This window comes from Anser brachyrhynchus (assembly GCF_964034855.1).
Source record: "Anser brachyrhynchus genome assembly, chromosome: 3".
NCBI lineage: Eukaryota > Metazoa > Chordata > Aves > Anseriformes > Anatidae > Anser > Anser brachyrhynchus.
Genome location: NC_137696.1, coordinates 118,721,407 through 118,739,624, shown reverse-complemented (window position 1 = coordinate 118,739,624; position 18,218 = coordinate 118,721,407). Strand labels below are relative to the sequence as shown.

The window sequence follows — 18,218 nt, the reverse complement described above, 5'->3', positions numbered from 1 at the left end:
CATGCTATGAACTTTTTACATCAGAAGAAGCATACTGTTGGAGTCTGATGCTGGTAAGTGGACCTTCAGATACAGGTTTATGACTAGCAGCAGCAGTTTGTGGCTGACAAGAGCTGACATATGACAGTGGATGGGCTTCCAAGTGCATTTCAGACATTGGCATACAGGCTGTTACAGTGTCACAGATAACCTGTAAGTCATGTTTCAAAGAGGCTTGTCCTTTTGGACTACATTCTGTTCATTTCATGAACAAATGAGCCCTGGGTGGTCCAGTAGCAGAGTGCGGAAGGCCAAGAACACATACTGGATTGGCAAGGACAGAAGACTTAGAATGCGTGGAAGATGTGTTAGATTAACTGGTTCTGAATGAAGAAAAAACATGCAGCTCTTGAGGTACGAGGAAAACTCAAGCTGAAAGACGAGCCCAAGAGATTGTCCTGTCCCTGGAGCATGAGTATTGTCAAATTCTGTGATGTAGAACATCAAGAAGATAGCACTTCAAGCATGTAATCTTGGAACTGGTTGTTGTAGTGGATGGAAGGCATGCGAAAACTGATCAACCTTGCTATTACTTCCATTTTGCCTGACAGAATATGCTCAGCAAGACAATAGACCCATAAAATCACAATGCATCTACTGTTCTAGGCTTCTGACATACCCTGCTTAGAGCACAAGGGACAACGAAGGCATGTGCTTGTATTTTCTGCTTTTGATTGGATGTCCACAAGGCTGTTAAGGGACTTCTGTTTTCTTCGTTGGATTGATTACCAGAAGGCCAGGTATAGGAGTGATCTCCAGATGGCATTCCGTTCCTCTACTTCACAATAAGAGTGTGCTTGGAAATAGTGAAATGTTTCAGTGTGGAAATAGTTGGGGGGAAAAAAAACAACCAAACAAACAAACAAAAAAAAAATTGTGTAAGCAGTGTAGACAAAGATTTTTGTGCAACCAGTTACCTACATGCAAGGGTCATTACTCATACCAGGCTGTTCGCCTGAGTGGAGCTACCCAATGAAATCATGCTGAAATTGGCAGCCAGCCTTGTTTGTGACTAGTATACAAGACTGTGTGGGTAACTGAATGCCGAAGTAGTTCTTTTTAATATAAACAAGAGATTTCCAAGCAAGGCCTTAAATGAATGTTGAGACTGAGGTCATAGAGAGTGGGCATCATGGTATAATGTACAACGGGCCTTTTTTCGCCCTGGAGCACCCTAAGCATCTCTCTTAATCTTCTTTTAAAGATGAATTCCTTCCTTTAATGTGTAAAGTCTGATGGAAGAAAAGAGACTTCGTGTCCATGTTTCACCGCATAGGTGTCTGGACTCAGCTTGTTCAAGGATCTTACCATAAAGCCTTACTGGAATTAAAATTTTTAGCCTGCCAGCAGGACCCTTGTGAAAGAAGGGCAAAAATGCCAATGTTGGACTATGAGGGGGGCAAGTCCAGATATTTGCCACTTGAGTCTACTAGCAGCTCATGGACTGAGTATACAGTTTGCATTAATACCAGCTCAGAAGAGGTTGAAGTAGCGTTATAGTTTGAGATTGAGTCAGGGTAGATGGATGTGACCATCAGAAAGGAAGCTTATGCTCTTGACAGGAAGAACATGCCTCAAACTCAGATCTTGGCCAACGTTTTCTTGGTTAAGTTTGGAAGGACTTCAACATTCAGTGTGAGATTTGGATGGAATCGAGCAAGCTGATTATCTGTGAGGCTACTGACAAATTCTCTGGCAATTTTCTAAAGTGTTTCTGATCTCAGAGGAGTTTAGAAGGCCAATGACACACATTGTAGGCTTTTTAAACTTTCCCCAGTTGGAAAGCCATTGATTTTTCTGAATTGTGCCATTTATTAGCTCTTAATTTATTTCCAGGAACTACTGAAGATAAGGCTAAAAAGTTCTCTATCCATTTTCTTCACAATTATCTTGGCAAGTTGTTTAGCAATCGTACATAGCTTTAAAATGGAAGGTATTTTCTGCATCGCTTTTTTTTTCACCACAATTCCAAACAGAATTATGTATTGAATAGATGTACCTTTTCTATACTTTTGTCAGATCTTCTACTTTTTTATTTAGTACTGGGACTGGTGACCAGTCTCAAAGTACTGCAGTGTAACAAAATGATAAACTGTGTAATAGAATTAGTGTCTAGAAGTTAAACTAGAATCTCTTGTTCTTGTATTACAGAAATGAGGTGCTGTTGTTGAAAGAATGTAAACCTAAGGATAACAAATACTAAGTTGGTAAATCAAAAAATATGTATACTAGATTTTGGAATTTGCAGCTTCTTGTTGAAACCAGCAGATAACAAGGTAGAAGTGATGGGTGTTTTGAGTAAAAAAATATATTTGATATGTAGCTTAAAATACTTTTACTAGTACCTAACAGCGTGTGCTTTACCTGTTAACTGTTAGGTGAGAGTTCCTTTGTGGATCTTTTCATTTCTGCTTCTGTCAGTTTTAGAGTTTCTTGCCTGCTCTTGGTCATTTTGTTCTGGCTACTTTTGGAGGTGTTGTATGACATTTAAGATTACTTATAGTGGTGGATGGATAGCAAATTCTAGTGAAGTGTGAAACTGCAGAAGTATGTTTATATCTTTAATATGTGCGTAACCAATATGAAGAGCACATTTTTAGAATTTAAAAATCTTGGAAAATACTAGAAGCTATGAGATGAACTTGTATTACAGAAAGAACAACAGACTTTTTGTTAAAAGCAGAATCACATTTTCCTTAATCTCAGAGCTCATACTGACTCTGAAGTGGATCCATTTTACATAACATAGATCATGATGACAGTGCAAGTTTCTCTTCACGTACTCTTTTTGACACGGCATACCATGCCATTATGAATTGCTACTTATTTTAAATCATCTTGTTAAAATTAAGAAAGATTGAAACTGTCAATAAGAATTTGTTGTATAGAGGAAATGTAGATAAGAGTGCAATCTTTGGGGACCCAAGTGTGAGAAACAGTCATATTTTTCTAAGTCGTCAGAGCTGACAGTTTTAAGACCATGCAGCGAGTAAGTTGTTTTGTCAGTAGAAAACAAATATTCTTGATTCTAATCTTTCTTTTGAATGTCCAACTAAATATTAATTGATGTGTTCTTATTGCAGCATGGTATTCCAAATTTCTTTTAAAATTCAGTAGATTTTTTTCAGCTTGGTTTATTTAAATAGGTATGGTTATCTTCTGTATGCAGGCTTATCAGTAACAGCAGAACAAATAAATCCTCATGGTTCCACTGTACGGAAAACAGAAGCTAGAGTTGAAGAGGCATTTCGGAACAAACAAAAACCCACAATGACGGTGTGGCCCAACTCTGCAAATAAATGTGCATGTGAGTACCTTGGTTGAAAATTGTGCAAAATCGCAGACACCTCCAATGGCAAACGTTTCACATGTCTGTATTAATGCTTACTGATTATGCCCAAAAGTAATTTTAAGCATGAAACATGGAATTTTAAGAAATACTCTTTTTCTGACGGTAAGAAATTTCTGCCCAAGAAGCTGGAAAGAAATAGGATTTCTGTTTTCATAATAAAGAATAACTGTTTTTATAATGTTTTTATTACATTTTTAAAGGAAAAAAAAGCTATTTTCTCTATAATATGAGGTGATCGCTTTTATCTGTTGGTTGAGTGTTGAGATTTGTTTGGTGCATGTATATATTGACAGGTATGTATCTGCATGCTGCGTTATACTCTGTCACATGCACTAGTCACTTCCTGTCTGCAATGCAAACATTATTATGCTAAAAGTTAGAAAAGCAGTTATAAATTTAACTGTATTTTCCTTTATGGGAATTGGCTTTCAATAGTCACTACCAATTAATGGAGGATGTTAAGATATTCTTGATGCAGCCTACTGGATTAGTCCAATTACTTGGTCAAAATCTCTAGAATTGTGAGGAGTGTGTGACTGCTTAACTGTGTTGTAGGTAATTGAAGGCACTGCTAATTATTTTCAAGAGGTGAGTTGATTATAACAGGTAAATACAGTAGATTTTGTTAGATGAAAATAAAGTCCACAAGAATGTGTATATGAGGGACATACTGATAGTTATACATGGCTTTCCTGCTTAAGATGGGGAATCTATTATTAACAGAAACATCAAATGGGTGCTTAATAGGCAAACTGCTACGTAGATTGGAGTAATCAAATTTATATTGGTCTTTGTCTTCACCCTGGTAACGCTTTTTCCTTGTACGAAAGTTTCTAGGTATGGGGATGACTGCCCAGAACTGCATGTTGTTTGTATATAAATGATAGCATTGATGTCAGATAGGTTAATTACAGGTGTATAATTTTATTTCCTAGAAGTGTAACTTTTTTCTGCTAAAGGAATTAAAGTCAACGGTACAGAGTTGCGGCTCGACTAAATTGGTACATAATATATTGATGATGTCGATCAAAGCTATGCATTTGTTTGGCAAAACAGAGAGAAGGGGTTCTCAATGTTCTTAGTTTGCTCTGAAACCCGAGATCGTTAACTCTGGTTGATCTTTCCTGTCTGTGGGTGCTATGCAGCAAACAGGAGTGGTTGTACACGTTCAAGGCGGACATCTCTCTGGAAGAGAGGGCAGCTTTTAGTGGTTACTGTTGTATTAAAAAGGTCTTCTGCCTCTGCTATTCTTCATCTAGTGTTGTGGGTTCAGTGGTGACTGAAGACTAGAGCCATCAAGTGAAGGAACTTGCCAACTTTCCTGTTTATAAACAGAAAAGGAGCTAGTGTTAAGGCACCCTTTCTGCTAGCATTTTGGGGAGGTACATTATAAGACAAGAAAATTTGAGGCTTAGTGATGTTTGGGAATACAATCAAATGAAAATCTGCATTTTAAAGATGAGTCTGGGCAGGATGGCTACTGTAGGAGTGATGTGGTACATGTAGTAATCAAGAAGGAGAACCAGGAACTGATGAGCGGTCAGAAATCTACAGAAGGGATTCAGGTAGCACATGGGCACGCTTGAAGACTGATCTGGTAAGGTCAATAGAGACAGAAAAACTTGGAAGAGAAACAGTCTAGAAGAGGGGTTGGAGGCAGGAGCTAGGATAGAGTAAGAACATAACAGGGCTGATGGTAAGGGAGCTCAAAGAACAGCAAATTACACGGATTGCAAATGTGTAAATGGAATGGGGTAGTTCAGAGAAGGGATTTCAGAACAGAGATGATTTAGAGGTGGAGAATGTGGTGAAGAACTAAGATTTTTGAAGACTAAAATGCATTACAGAAGCAGAGGAACAAGGACAGCTATTCATGTATTTTAGTTACATGGGATAAAAGCTTTTGCTTTCCAATTAATAATTACGAAAATCTAAAATCTTCCTTTCTATTTTTTCCCTTTTTATATATATATATATATATATATATATATATATATGTGTGCGTGTGTTTGAATTTGAATTCTTTTTTTTCCTTCGGTAATGTTTTTTTTTGGTCCTGGTCTAGTGTTTGTTGTTGGTTTTAATTGTCAACAGTAACGTTATTTTGTTGACGAAAGTATTTCTTTAGGAGCTTTGTTTACAGTATTTTAGAAAACAGCTTTAAAAAAGTCAGTTCAGATGAAGTGCTTGAGAGCCTCAAAAGGAAATGATTGTCAGGCATCTTCTCTAGAAACACTGTGGATTACAGGTAGCGTAGCAGCCTCTCCCATTTTAAATCCCTGTTTACGTTTCAGGGATAATACAGTAAAGAATGGGATTTAGTTTTGGTTTGCTTTTTGAGATTATGTATTTTGTATGTAATATTATTTAGATTTGTAGTTAACTATTGTTTTGTGATGTATTTAATTTTGCTAAATATATCTTAGTTTTTTTCATTTGATTAGACCATATGGGCTATCAGAAATGTGGCACAAGATCTGTAGTTCTATTTGAAGACACGGTGATAAATGTTCCGGAGTTAAATTTAATCTGCAACTTCCATATCCCTTGTTGAAGTAACACCTGTGGTGGGTTATGTATTACAGTACAGATGAGTTTTAAAAGTATTACATTACTAGAAGTTGCCGAGAATTCATTTGGGAGAGTTCTGCCACAGATGACTTAAAATTTATCAGTATTGACTGCATATTCTGAGAAAAGTGCATATTTTGAGAAATGTTCTGATGGAAGCACACAATGGGACGTATGTCAAAAGCCTGATGTAAGTAGTTGTAAGATCAAAGAATCATAAAATTGCTATGGTTGGGAGTGACTTCTGAAGATCATCTGGTCCAACTCCCCTGCTCGGAGCAGGTTGAGCAGGGCAGTTTTGTTTTGAGTTTCTCAAAGAATGGAGGGTCCATGACATGCCTGCACCACCTTTTCTAGTGCTTGGTCACCATCACAGTATTTTTTTTCTTTCTTTGAAATTGAATGTCTTGTTTTTCAGTCTGGGCCTGTTGTCTCTTGTCGCTGGGTACCTGTGAGAGGAATCTGGCTTTGCCTTTGTGTGTATGCATGGAAAAAGAAACTATCAGCAATGTGAAATTTTGGACGTCTGGTAAATTAATAAGTGCTAAGTGATTTAGGTACACTTCAGCATGTAAAACATCAGTATCTCTTTAATTGTTACAATGCTGTATAGTAAAAACTTGTCCTGTTACTGTATCTTGCCAGTAGATGGAGTATGTTGCATATTATTTTATTTTCTTGCAGTTCCTTCTGTAAATGTTACATATAACTAACCTGTACGGGGAAGATTTGATTTTTCCATTCGTATCATTTTTTTTGCAGTATTCAACAATAATATACTGTAGTGATAGACTGCAGATTGTGTTTTCCTCGCAGAGGAGATGTCTTTCATGCAGTATGATAAATATGATAGCTGGTCCATGTGAAAATTGCATTTGCAGCAAGAAAAAAAAGTAGAATGTATTGTGTTATGTGAACTCTTTTAAGAAAAAGTTTTAGATAAAATTCATTTTATGAAATATGAAGTAAACACTACACTGACTTTTCCCAATAATTAAAGTGATTAGTGGTCTCTGTAGAAAGAACTGCAGGGAGATCTAATAAGGAAATAAACTGCTGCAAAAAAAAATAGTTTCCAGATAAATAATATTTTGCACACTCTTCTGTGGTTTGAGCTAAATGGCGATCCTTGCTCTTATATGAAAATATGTTGTTCTACTTTATAATGGAAAGGAAGTGGTTGTTTTTTTTGTTTGTTTGGAGGCAGTGTCTTTCCAAAAGATTTTTAGAAAGGAAAAAGGTCTTTTGTAATCTTTCTCAGAAGCCATTTCTTTCTCAGTCTTTGTCTGATTTTGATCGGTTTACTCTCTTTTTTTGACCTCTCTGATACAGTGATGTAAGCGATTGTTGTACTTCAGGCATTCATATGACTGTAGCAGTGTCTTACCAAGGGACATGGCAGACCAGATGCCCTAAGATTTTTATTATTTTAACTTTCTCCGTTTTTGCCTAGTTCTGTGTCAGTTACCACAGAATGTGAGTGCTGCGTGTTAAGTCATCCAGATATTAACATTAAAATTGCAGTAGCTGCTAATGTCTTGCCCATACTATGCTACTGTTTTCTTTTCTCCTGCTCTCCAGAAAAGGGATTTGACTTGGATTAATTCTCACAACACACCTGAGACAGAGGCAGGTACTGTGACTTGACAAACACTATTAAAAAAGCTTTTGTGGAATTTGAGGACATCTTTACTCAGAGCTGAGACAAGTGTCTCTTTTTTTAATCATTTTTTTTTCTTGGTAGTTTAGGAGAGCACATTCTGGATGGAGAGTAGTTTGATCTGAATCTGACACTGGCTTCAACTGGATGCTTCAAAAGGAAGCTGCAAACGTTTGAGAAATAAAAATTACTTGGACTGCCTCATTTTGAAGAAAATACCGTCTTAACCAATTCTGAGTTAGTTAATGGTTGTTTAAACCCATAGGCTTTGTAATTTTTCTAATTTTAAATCCCATTTAGTGAATTTGTAGGGGTTCTTATAAATCCTGTCTGCCTAATTCTTTTTTGGAATCCCATCAAACTTATGGAGGTAGTGGTACCTAGTGGCAAAGAAATTTTCTTTTATCACTATTAAATACTCTGCCTCTTGAATTAATTGAATGTCTTTTTGCTCTGATGGAAGGCAAACAGTCTTACAATTTACCTGATCAGTGCTTTTTTTATATTCACTTGTTATTCATCTCATTCTAACTCAGTAATCCAAGATTGTTCAGTGTCTCTTAAGAACAAGGTTTGCCTGCAAGCGTTATCACTGTTTTTTTATAAACATGGTGAAAAGATAGATTTTTGTGGAAAAGATATTTTTCTGAGTTTTATTTTTTTACCATAAGTGGTACAAATTAGTAATGCAATAAAAAGTTTTCAGACCTTTTAGATAATATCTTACTCCTTCCTCCCATCTGAAAATTTTGGCAATATTTGCTTTAAATTGTTTAAAGAGCTTGTGCAATGTTTTTGTCTGCAGATTGCCCATTTCTTCACTTCCGTTTGCAATTATTTATTTTCTTCATATCTTTTTATTTTGCTTCCTTGATGCAAAAAACAACCAGCAACCGCAGCCTTTCGGTTCTGTGATAGAAAATAATTTTGTAATGTGTCATTTTAATTAATGCAAAGTAGGAGCCTGTCCTATGCTTGTGAGAGTAAAGTCGGAGAGTCACAGAATATCGTGAGTTGGAAAGGACCCACAAGGATCATGGAGTTCCCACTCCTGGCTCCACACAGAACTTCCTAAAAATCAAACCCTATGTCTGTGAGAGCATTGTCCAAATGGTTCTTGAACTCCATCAGGCTCAGTGCCAGGACTGCTTCCATGGGGAGCCTGTCCCAGTGCCTGACCACCTCCGGGTGCAGAACCTTTCCCTCACACCCAGCCTGACCCTCCCCTGTCCCAGCTCCATGCCGTTCCCTCGGGTCCTGTCGCTGTCCCCAGAGAGCAGAGCTCAGCGCCTGCCCCTCCGCTCCCCTCGTGAGGGAGCTGCAGGCCGCCATGAGGCCTCCCCTCGGCCTGCTCTGCTCTGGGCTGAACAAACCAAGGGGCCTCAGCCGCTCCTCAAACGCCTTCCCCTCTAGACCCTTCACCATCTTTGTAGCTGTCCTTTGGACACTTTCTCTAATAGTTTTACATTTATGTTTTTCTTATATTTTGGCACCCGAAACTGTACACCTCACCTCAAGGTGAAGCCACGCCAGCGCAGAGCAGAGCTGGACAGTCCCTTCACTTGGCCTGCTAGCAATGCTCTGCTTAATGCACTGCGGGATATGGCTGGCCCTTTTGGCTGCCAGGACACACAGTTGACTTAGATTCAACTTGCCATCAACCAGACCCCCGAGATCCTTTCCTGTGGTCCTGCTCTTGAGCCTCTTGTCCCCTCAGTCTGTACATATCTCTGGGATTACCCCATCCCAGCTGCAGAATCCAGCACTTGTTACACTTCATGCGGCCAGTGATTGCAAAGCCCTTTAATTTGTCAAAGTCTCTCTGCAAGGCCTCTCTACCATTGAGGGAGTCAGCAGCTCCTCCCAATTTAATATCATCCACAAACTCAATTAGTCTGCCTTCAAGTCCTGCACCCAAGTCATTTATGAAATCATTAAAAGAGAACTGATGCTGAAATGGAGCCCTGGGGAACCCTACTGACTGGCCACCAGCCTTATGTAACCCCACTTACTATAACCCTTTTTGCCTGACCTGTCAGCCAGTTGTTCACCCATTGCATTATGTGTTTGACCAGCTGTATGCTGCACTTTTTGTCCAGAAGCATACTGTGAGAAACTGTATTGAAAGCTTTGCTGAAATCCAAAAAGATGACATCAACTGGCTTCCTTTGGTCAACTGGATACTTGTCATAAAAGGAAATGAAATTTGTGAAGCAGGACTTTCCCATTGTGGACCTCTGGCAATGACCAATGACTGTGTTGTCTTTCTTGTGTTTTTCAATAACTCCCAGAAAAATCTCCATAATTTTACCAGGCATCGAAGTGAGACTGACAGGCCTCTAATTACCATGGTCTTCTTTCTTGCCCTTCTTGAAAACTGGGACATTTGTCAGCTTCCAGTCACCTGGAATCTCTTCAGATTCCCAAGACTATTGGAAAAATAATTTAGAGGTCTTAAAATGACATCAGCCAGCTCTTTTGAGTACCCTCGGATGAATCCAGTCAGTGACTGTCCTTGTCAAGGAACAGACCAAAGTTGTCTCTGGTCCTCGTTTTGCTGTTAATTTAAAAAGCCCTTTTTGTTGTCCCCCATGGTACTGGCCAGCTTCAGCTCTGAGCTTTGTCTGCACAAACTTCCTCCCTACAGTGTTGAAGTTGCAGAATAACCTTGTGTTTGTTCATGGCTCTCTTGCAGCAGGGAAGATGTCATTCAGTAATCCTTAAGAACTTCCTAAATGTACCGAAAATGTAAATAGCTATAATAGTTGCTATTGTAAAAAGCTACTCAGCAGAGGGAAAATGAGCAGAGCTATAGAGGTGGAACGTCTAAAACTGATCTCTACGGGTGATATTAATCTGATTGTCTCTTCTCTTCTGACTTCATTTTTCTTTTTAATCTTCCTATGTGACTGTCTTGTCATGTACTTAGCTAACATAATTACTCTGATGGTTTCATGTAAATTATATTTTTAGCTTGGTTTCCCAAGAAAATAATACCTATCCTTTCTGTCCATCTCTGCTCCTGTAATAACTTCTGAATCATTTAGCCTGGTTCAGACAGATCTGACAGGAGTTGAGGTCTGAAAGATTAGATTCCTGCAGGTTTTGTGAAAATTGATAGCTGGATAAATCTATGCATCTCCTGACGGAAAAGGCTATAGATTGAAAATGGTAGTTACCTGTTCTGCCTTGCCTTGTTAGCTGATGGGTTAAAAGATCATGCTGGCCAGGCAGAGCACGTACACCTGAGATGTGGGGGGTCATCCTACTCAGCTGGGGGTGGAACAGAAGATACTGGGAGAGGTTGTTGAGAAATACTGGGAAGGGCTTGTGTTGAGCGTGCTAAAGGGAATGGTAGGGGAAAGCAGTTCGCTTGCATGAGGAAATACTGGGGGTGCTGCAGCCAAGTTTATTTTGGGAAGCATGCTTCATCTCCTCCTTATGGAACTTGACCGCTGTTGAGAAGTGCCTAGGTTCTTCAAGTAGTTCATGTAACAGTTTATATGTTGTTGATGATCATACATGCTAAGCTGTTGCATGTAGTTGTTCTGTCGTTTTTTTATATATATTTTTGAGGTTTGTGCCTTGAGTATCCTCATACTTTCTGTCTAGGAAGAAAATCATATAGCTCTTAGGGGTTAGTTCCACAGTCATGCTAAGCAACAGGTTAGTAGTGAAGGCACTATCTTGCTTTTCACTGGTTGCATATTCCAACCATCTCCTTTAAAGGAGCACCATCATTCAAGAGCTGGATAGCTCAGTTTGGGAACTGAAGATGTTGAAAACTAACCCAGGAAAAAATACAAACTTAGAGGCAGATTAGTTCCCTTATCTGTTTTACTGCAGGAACAGTAGTGCAAGTACAGATGAGGTAGTAGAAATATTATAGCTGGCTTTGGAGGGAGAAATGGCTTTGTGTGTTAGTGGAAGCTGGCACCTCATTTTGCTTTTTAAGCCATTGTGGAGCTGTGCTCTGTTCTTTCTTGCTGCTTATCTCTGACTGCAGTTTGGGACTTTGTGACTTAAAACTCCAGAGCTTTCAAGTGGACTATTCAGTGCCCGTTGGTAAGGAACATAAAACTACTGGAAGCAGTGAAATTACTGTGGAACTTATGTACAGACGTGTATATATATGTCTACCCTGGATGCTGCATAAAAGAGAGCAAATTGTTGGTTGTAAGTGCTTTCTCAAGGTTTTAAGTTACTTTATGCACCAGACATCAGAAAGAACTGTAAGGTTTTGGTCACAGAAGAAAAAGATTAAATGTTTTGCTTCAAGTGGTTCTTGATGCCAAAGACACAAAATCTAGATCCATGGTGATCGTTTTTGCTATGAGAATCATTATTGGATTTTAATTCCCAGCAATCCTTTATGAAATAAAGGTAACAACAGAGAATCTACTGTTTGATGGATGTGAATTTTATCATTTAGTGACATTTAATCACATTTGTCTGATGGATTTTGAAGCAGTGCAGAGGCATGTAAGGTCTGCTTTTCTGCAGCATAAAGAGAATTTGTTAGCCTCCACGAATACTGTGCTACACTCAATATGTGGTAACAGTCAAACTACAGAAGTTTCAAGAGAAACTTAGCTGCTTCAGCTGCTACATCTTCTCATTAGTTATCCACATTAAAGCAGCAGACTTGCTTGTTAGTGATTTACAATCTTTGAATCTTCTAATTATATCTAGTTCCTTTCCCAACTTGACTTCTGTGTAGTCTGCAGCTTTGTCGCTGTACTGATGCGCTTGTGTGGCAGAAGGGGATACACCTCAACTCTGAAGCTTCTGTACCATGCACCCATGTTTTTGAAGTCTCTCGTATTGAGACTGTACCAAACAGTAAGGTGACAGTAACCTTTAGGTCTTGTCGAAATAATTCAGGATTATGGGAAGAATTTTGGACTTCGTTTTTTAATATCGATGAGCTTTGCTTTGCTCTGGACAGAGTTGATGTGAACTGTAGAGGACAGGGATGCTTATTTCACCATATGTTGTCATTACTTGATGTTATCTGGCATGAAAATCATTGATGTTATCTGGCGTGAAAATCATTGATGTTATCTGGCATGAAAATCCTGAAGCAGAACCTGTCAGTGGGCAAGAATTCAGGGTTTCGGAAAGTCCGCTATACGTTTCATTTCACTTGAGTTTAGAGGACTAGTGCTTCTGAAGTAAGTGTGTAATTTCTTTTATAGTCTTGGGAGGCCACCTCTGCACAAAATGCCATCTGCCTTAAGTTTAGATATCTTCCATTAGATTCAGGGTCTCAAGGTAGGAATGGAAGAATTGAGAAACCCCACTTATTGCTTAAGGAAATGTATGGTAAATTTGTATTCAGTAATTAATTAAATTTTATTACATTTCTTTAAAATGGTGTCTGCATAGACTATGCAGCTTAGCACAAATTAATGAGTGGGGAGGGGTTATTTTTGGTATCAGCCTCATGTGAACCCAAGTAAAATGTACATGATTTGTGGTCAAAAAGGTATTTATTGTCATTACCCCAGTTCATACAGAATTTTTAATGACTTACAGAAAAAGCAAACCAGAAAGAAGCTAGAACTGATGTGAGGATCCCCTTGGCAAATCTGTAGAGGTTATGTGAAGATTATAGAGAAGAGTTCCACAATTCAGAAAGCAAGTGAATGTATTCATGTGTGAATAATTGGTATTATAATAGTTTGAGTTATAGAAACTCAGTTCTAAAAAGCAGGATTCCTCTGACAATAGTATTTCTACTGCCTCTGGCACAAATAGTGCCAAAAGACTGGGTATCAATGGATACATTTCAGATGAGTAGTTTTAAAAGGAATAATTGAAAAGGTGTTAATGCATTAACTTGCAATTGTATATGCTCTGCTAGTTTTTTTTTTGTATTTTTTTTTACAAAGTTAACTCCTGGTTTTTCTTCTGTAATCCATTACCCGTTCTGTTACTTACTGAGAACTTCAATGTATCATGAATCATACAGGCTAAAAAGTGGTTCTGCTCTTGACGGTTTACAACCTTGCAGAAGATAAACACTAAAGTGAAGGAGAGGGGACTCCAGGTTAAGTTTATTATTTAGCAGCAAACCATGAACATTTGCCCTTTAGTTTTGTATCAGTGTTACTCTTTGGTAGCTCCTTCTTTATTGAACCCTCGTTTCTCAAGTCCGTGTTATTCTCTCAGTAGTGCCTTTTTCTTTGTAGTGAATATAAAGAGAATGTGGATAATGAAATCTGGTGCAGACTTCTGCATTTGGTCCCATGAGTCACTGCTCAATTCAACACTCTTGCTACTCATACTAGACTCTTAGTTTTACTCGGGGAGTTGGGCAGGACATAAAGACTGCTGGTGGTTTTTTTTGTTTGTTTGTTTTGGTTTGTTTTTAAATACTGCATTATTTGCTTGAATTTTCACTCATCCTCTGAAAGAAGAAAACTGTAAGAGCCAAGCCTATGCCTGCATCATGTATGAAAGAAAATCAGTGTAACAACATTAAGGGTGCTAAGGATCTGGAACCAAAATTTCTTTTCATATCCCAAAAGGCACTGCTTTGCAGAAAGCAGTAATACAGCCTAGAACAGAACGAAAAGGTGCCCTTTTGAAGGGACACTTTGTATGTTAGGACCAGAGGTCTACTTTTGGTATGGTCAGGAACGTAAAAACTGGAGAACGTACTCAAAGGTGTACTTAGGTAGGGGATTATCAGCCTCACTGAGGTCCTGAGCTTGTGTTAAATGAACTCAAATCTGAGGTTTAGGTACATTTATGAAAACCTGAAGAAAAAAGGCTTCGGTGGCTGGAATGGAAGTGGTTGAAAGGAGGAAGGTATTTATTTATCTGAGTGTCAGGAGAAAAAGTTGATTCTTAGAAGCACACAGACAAAAAAAAAAGGGTATTTGAAGTGTTGGTTACAGGTCTGGGCCATTCAGGTGACGATAGTATTCCTTAAAACAACTGTAAGAGTATGGGAAGGAAAAATTCTGTCGCTAACCAAATGCTATTGACTAAACATGGGTGAAAACCAAAACTAGATTACTACATTTGTCAGTACAAAAACTGTTAAACATTGAGAAGGGCATATTCTGCAGTATCTGTCAATGAGAAGAGGGCGTATTCTGCAGTATCTGTCAATGAAAAGCAGTTTTCTTTCCTAAACCGCAGTGGTTGGCTGTAGGTATAAATTTATTTGAATGTTGTGACATAAAGACCAGTTTTGTAACAATAGCAGTGTTTCAATCAAAGCTCTGCTTTGTGCGCATACTTTGAGGTGGATGAAATATTTCCTGCATTCACTGGTTTTTATACAGAGTAAAATAGAAAACCTCAGAACTCCTGGGAGGAGATCTTTTGTAACACTTTTTGCTTTGTCCTAATTAAAAACAATGAAAGCAACTTGCACAGCTGTGAAAAGGCCTGTAACTTCCATTTGAATAGTTTGCACGAGAGTGAGAGTTAGCTGGACTTGCTGACTGTCATTTAGGAAGACTTGATACTTGATGAAATGTGTAATAAATAAATAATTCCATTTTACTCTGATTTCTCACATGCTTAGGAATTTTAGGAATGTGCCTGGGGACTTAAGCAAATACAGGCTCTCAGGTAGAGGTTGCAGATGGACAAAATAGTTGCACCAGTAAATGGGCGTTTTTAAAGTGTAAGTCACTAATAATGATAAATGCCACCTTATAGCAAAGTTACTCTAAAAGCCACAATCATTGGATCTATAAAAATCCAACTTCCTTACTAATTTATACACTTGAAAACATGTTACGTTCCCTTGAAAACTCTTCTGTTCTGTGTTTTATTTGTCCATCTTTGGAGTTGACCCGAGGATAAGCTCATTGCCTAATAGGGGAATTTTTTGTCTGAAAGTTTATTAATCCACGTGTTTAGTTTCAGATCTACTGTGTGTGTGATTGCTGAAAATCTCTTGCTGAATAAAGGGAGAGGTTGTTAGCTTCTGATAAGTTACGTGAACAGGTTGTGGTTCATCACCAATAAAAGAGTGAAACTCACTGTAGAAGCTGCTATCAAATCTCCAAAGTAGCTGGAAAAAGAGGGTTTTCCCCTCAATTCTTACAGTTCTTAAGATTATTTGTAACAATAAATACATGCTCCAAATGAAACTGTTCCATTAGATAGCTTTTAAAAGGTTAAAATTTATTCCTAAATGTAGTAGTTAAACTACCTGCTTACATATGGGGAGGAAAGTCTGAAGTATACTTGTACTTCTCTGAGCTTCTGTAATTTAATTCTCACCACTTGTACCTGCATAGTGCTTGTATCCTCAAAGCTACGCAGTAAACACCGATCTTTGTAACTCAGTGTGAAGTTGGCAGACACAGATCTGTGACTTAATACCCCATAAATCAAAGCAACCTACAAATAGCACGAACATAACGTAATGGAGGTGCTCAGCATAGTTGGTTTTGAAACGGAATAGAAGTTGTTAATCTGTTAACTGTTGGCTAGCATTTTCAGTTATAAACACTTGACTGCAACTTTGCAAAAATACCAGCAGTCTGCATCGTAACTTGAATGTGAATATAGAAGTTTCTGTTTTTCCCAATCCTTTCCTTAGTCTTCTGAGCTGTGTCTTATTAGTGCTTTTGCAGAGGACATTGACAACAGTATTAGGTTTGAATGGTTCTCCTTCTGTGTTTTCTGACTGTATTGCAAGCGTGCCCCAAGACCTCTTTCAGATTGGTGCTCTGGTTGTTGTATCTCTGTAAATAGGTTGGGGTTGGGGACGGACTTTTTCTGAGAAGCTTGCTAGGTGATTTTTTTAAAAAGGCACAGGAAGCATGCATTGGAAAAAGTAAAAGTGAAAAAGTAAGGATGCAAGAGCAATGAAAAAAGGATCACGTGCATCAAGTTGCTTCAAGTCGAGTTGTATGCATGGGGAGGCATTGGTGATGAGACTAGATTAAGAAGCTGTGTTTCCCCTTCTGCATACAGACTCGCTGCATAAATGCAGATGTTTGTGCGGTCTTGCTTTGTACTGGGTTGCTAAAATGGTCTGGATTTTAAAAAAAAATCCTCATTTCTCAAAAGCCACATTTTGTCATTGCAACGAGCTTGAGTACAGAGGAGAATGAGTGGGAGATGGAGGAGAGGGTTATTCGGTAGTTGATCTAATAACCGAAGACGTCTTCGAATTGACACTGGTCATAGATGGAAATGAGAGATTCTGACCAGATAAAAGGCAAAAAACCTTTTCACACAGTGGTTGTGCATTGGTACAGGACACAAGGACGTTGTCTAATCTGCATTCAGGAAGGTTTTCAGTATGTGACTGGACAAAGCCCTGAGCAACCTGGTCTGCCCTCATAGCTAACTAGCCCTGTTTTCAGCAGAAGGTTGGGCCAGAGGAGACTTCCTAATGTCCCTTCCAACCCAAATTATCTGTCAGTTCACACATTGCACTTCCATCTGTTTCCTTGTGTAATGCTTTCGAATAGCTGGTGGTGTAAAAAGGGAAAATGACAATAGGGTCTTTAAATTCTGCGTTACCCAAATGAGTGTGACTGAGTTCTACATCATTGCTTTGCTGTTTTCTTCTAGTGGTTTACCTGCAAATGGGTGTGTATGAAATACATTAAGTAGGAAAGGCTGTTTATGGAAACCGGGCTACAGTAAGAGTTTTGTATGCAACTGGTTGTACTTCTAAAAGTCGTTTGTATCTGTACTGATTTGCTCACACTGAAGTCAACAAACAGCTGACTTTTTCTTTGAACTGTGAACACATTTGCCTCATATTACAGCATATTCTAATATGCTAGTCTGTTTAAGGGGAGGTACCTGTACATCTAAAAGTTTTGTTTTCGTTTTTCCTTTATAATTCAGTTCGAATAAGGAGAAAGTCAAGACGGCGCTCACAGTGGGGCAAAGGCATTATTAAGAAGAGGAAAGTCAATAATTTAAAGAAAGATGAAGATGACGCAAAATTTGCCGATGATGAAAACCATGGAGAAGACAGTAAATTGCTGGAAAATGGAGAGCTAGAGATCAGCGCTGACTGCATTGAGGAGAATGGGGAGGAAACAGGAGACCTCTCTATGACAAATGATGAATCCTCTTGTGATATTATGGATATAGATGCAGAGCAGAGGCTTAACAATGGGACATCAGGAAAGGAAAACAATTTTGCATCCACAGAAGAAGAGAGCTCGAGTGAATCTCTGTTAATAACTGACAGTGTTACCATGAATACTGAAAAGGATTTAAGGAAGGACTCGACATTGAAAGGGGACTGTTTAAATGGAGAGACATCTGTACACGGCTTAGAAGGTATGCCTGTTCCAGCATGTCACAATGGTAAAATGGAATCCGTTGATACTGTTTCAACCAATGACAACAGCGATGGATCTAGTAACAAGCAAAAATCTTCATCTGAAGATCAGCCAAAGGAGAAAACAGAATCTTCCAGTGAAAGCCAAGGAGCTGATCTCGTGAAAGCTGAGGTACCACACTGCAGCAATAATGAAAAAGCACTACAGAGCACAGACATTGAGACTAAAGATGCTGAAGCAGATAAAGAAGGTATAGCTTGTTTCAATTCTGTTACTTTAGTATCCATGTTAAATGTGTATGTTTTTAATTTTA

General features: G+C 38.5%; 1 protein-coding gene across 4 annotated transcripts in view; it reads left to right on the top strand.

Annotated features, from left to right (window-relative positions):
* Positions 1–18,218, top strand: part of ATAD2B (ATPase family AAA domain containing 2B) — an 80,457-nt gene that overhangs the window by 56,525 nt on the left and 5,714 nt on the right. For all 4 annotated transcript variants that reach the window (XM_080588562.1, XM_080588561.1, XM_080588563.1 and 1 more), the window contains exons 24-25: positions 3,209–3,346; positions 17,460–18,155. In XM_080588562.1, coding sequence (XP_080444688.1) covers positions 3,209–3,346; positions 17,460–18,155 — 834 coding nt within the window. The remainder of the gene's footprint in view (positions 1–3,208; positions 3,347–17,459; positions 18,156–18,218) is intronic.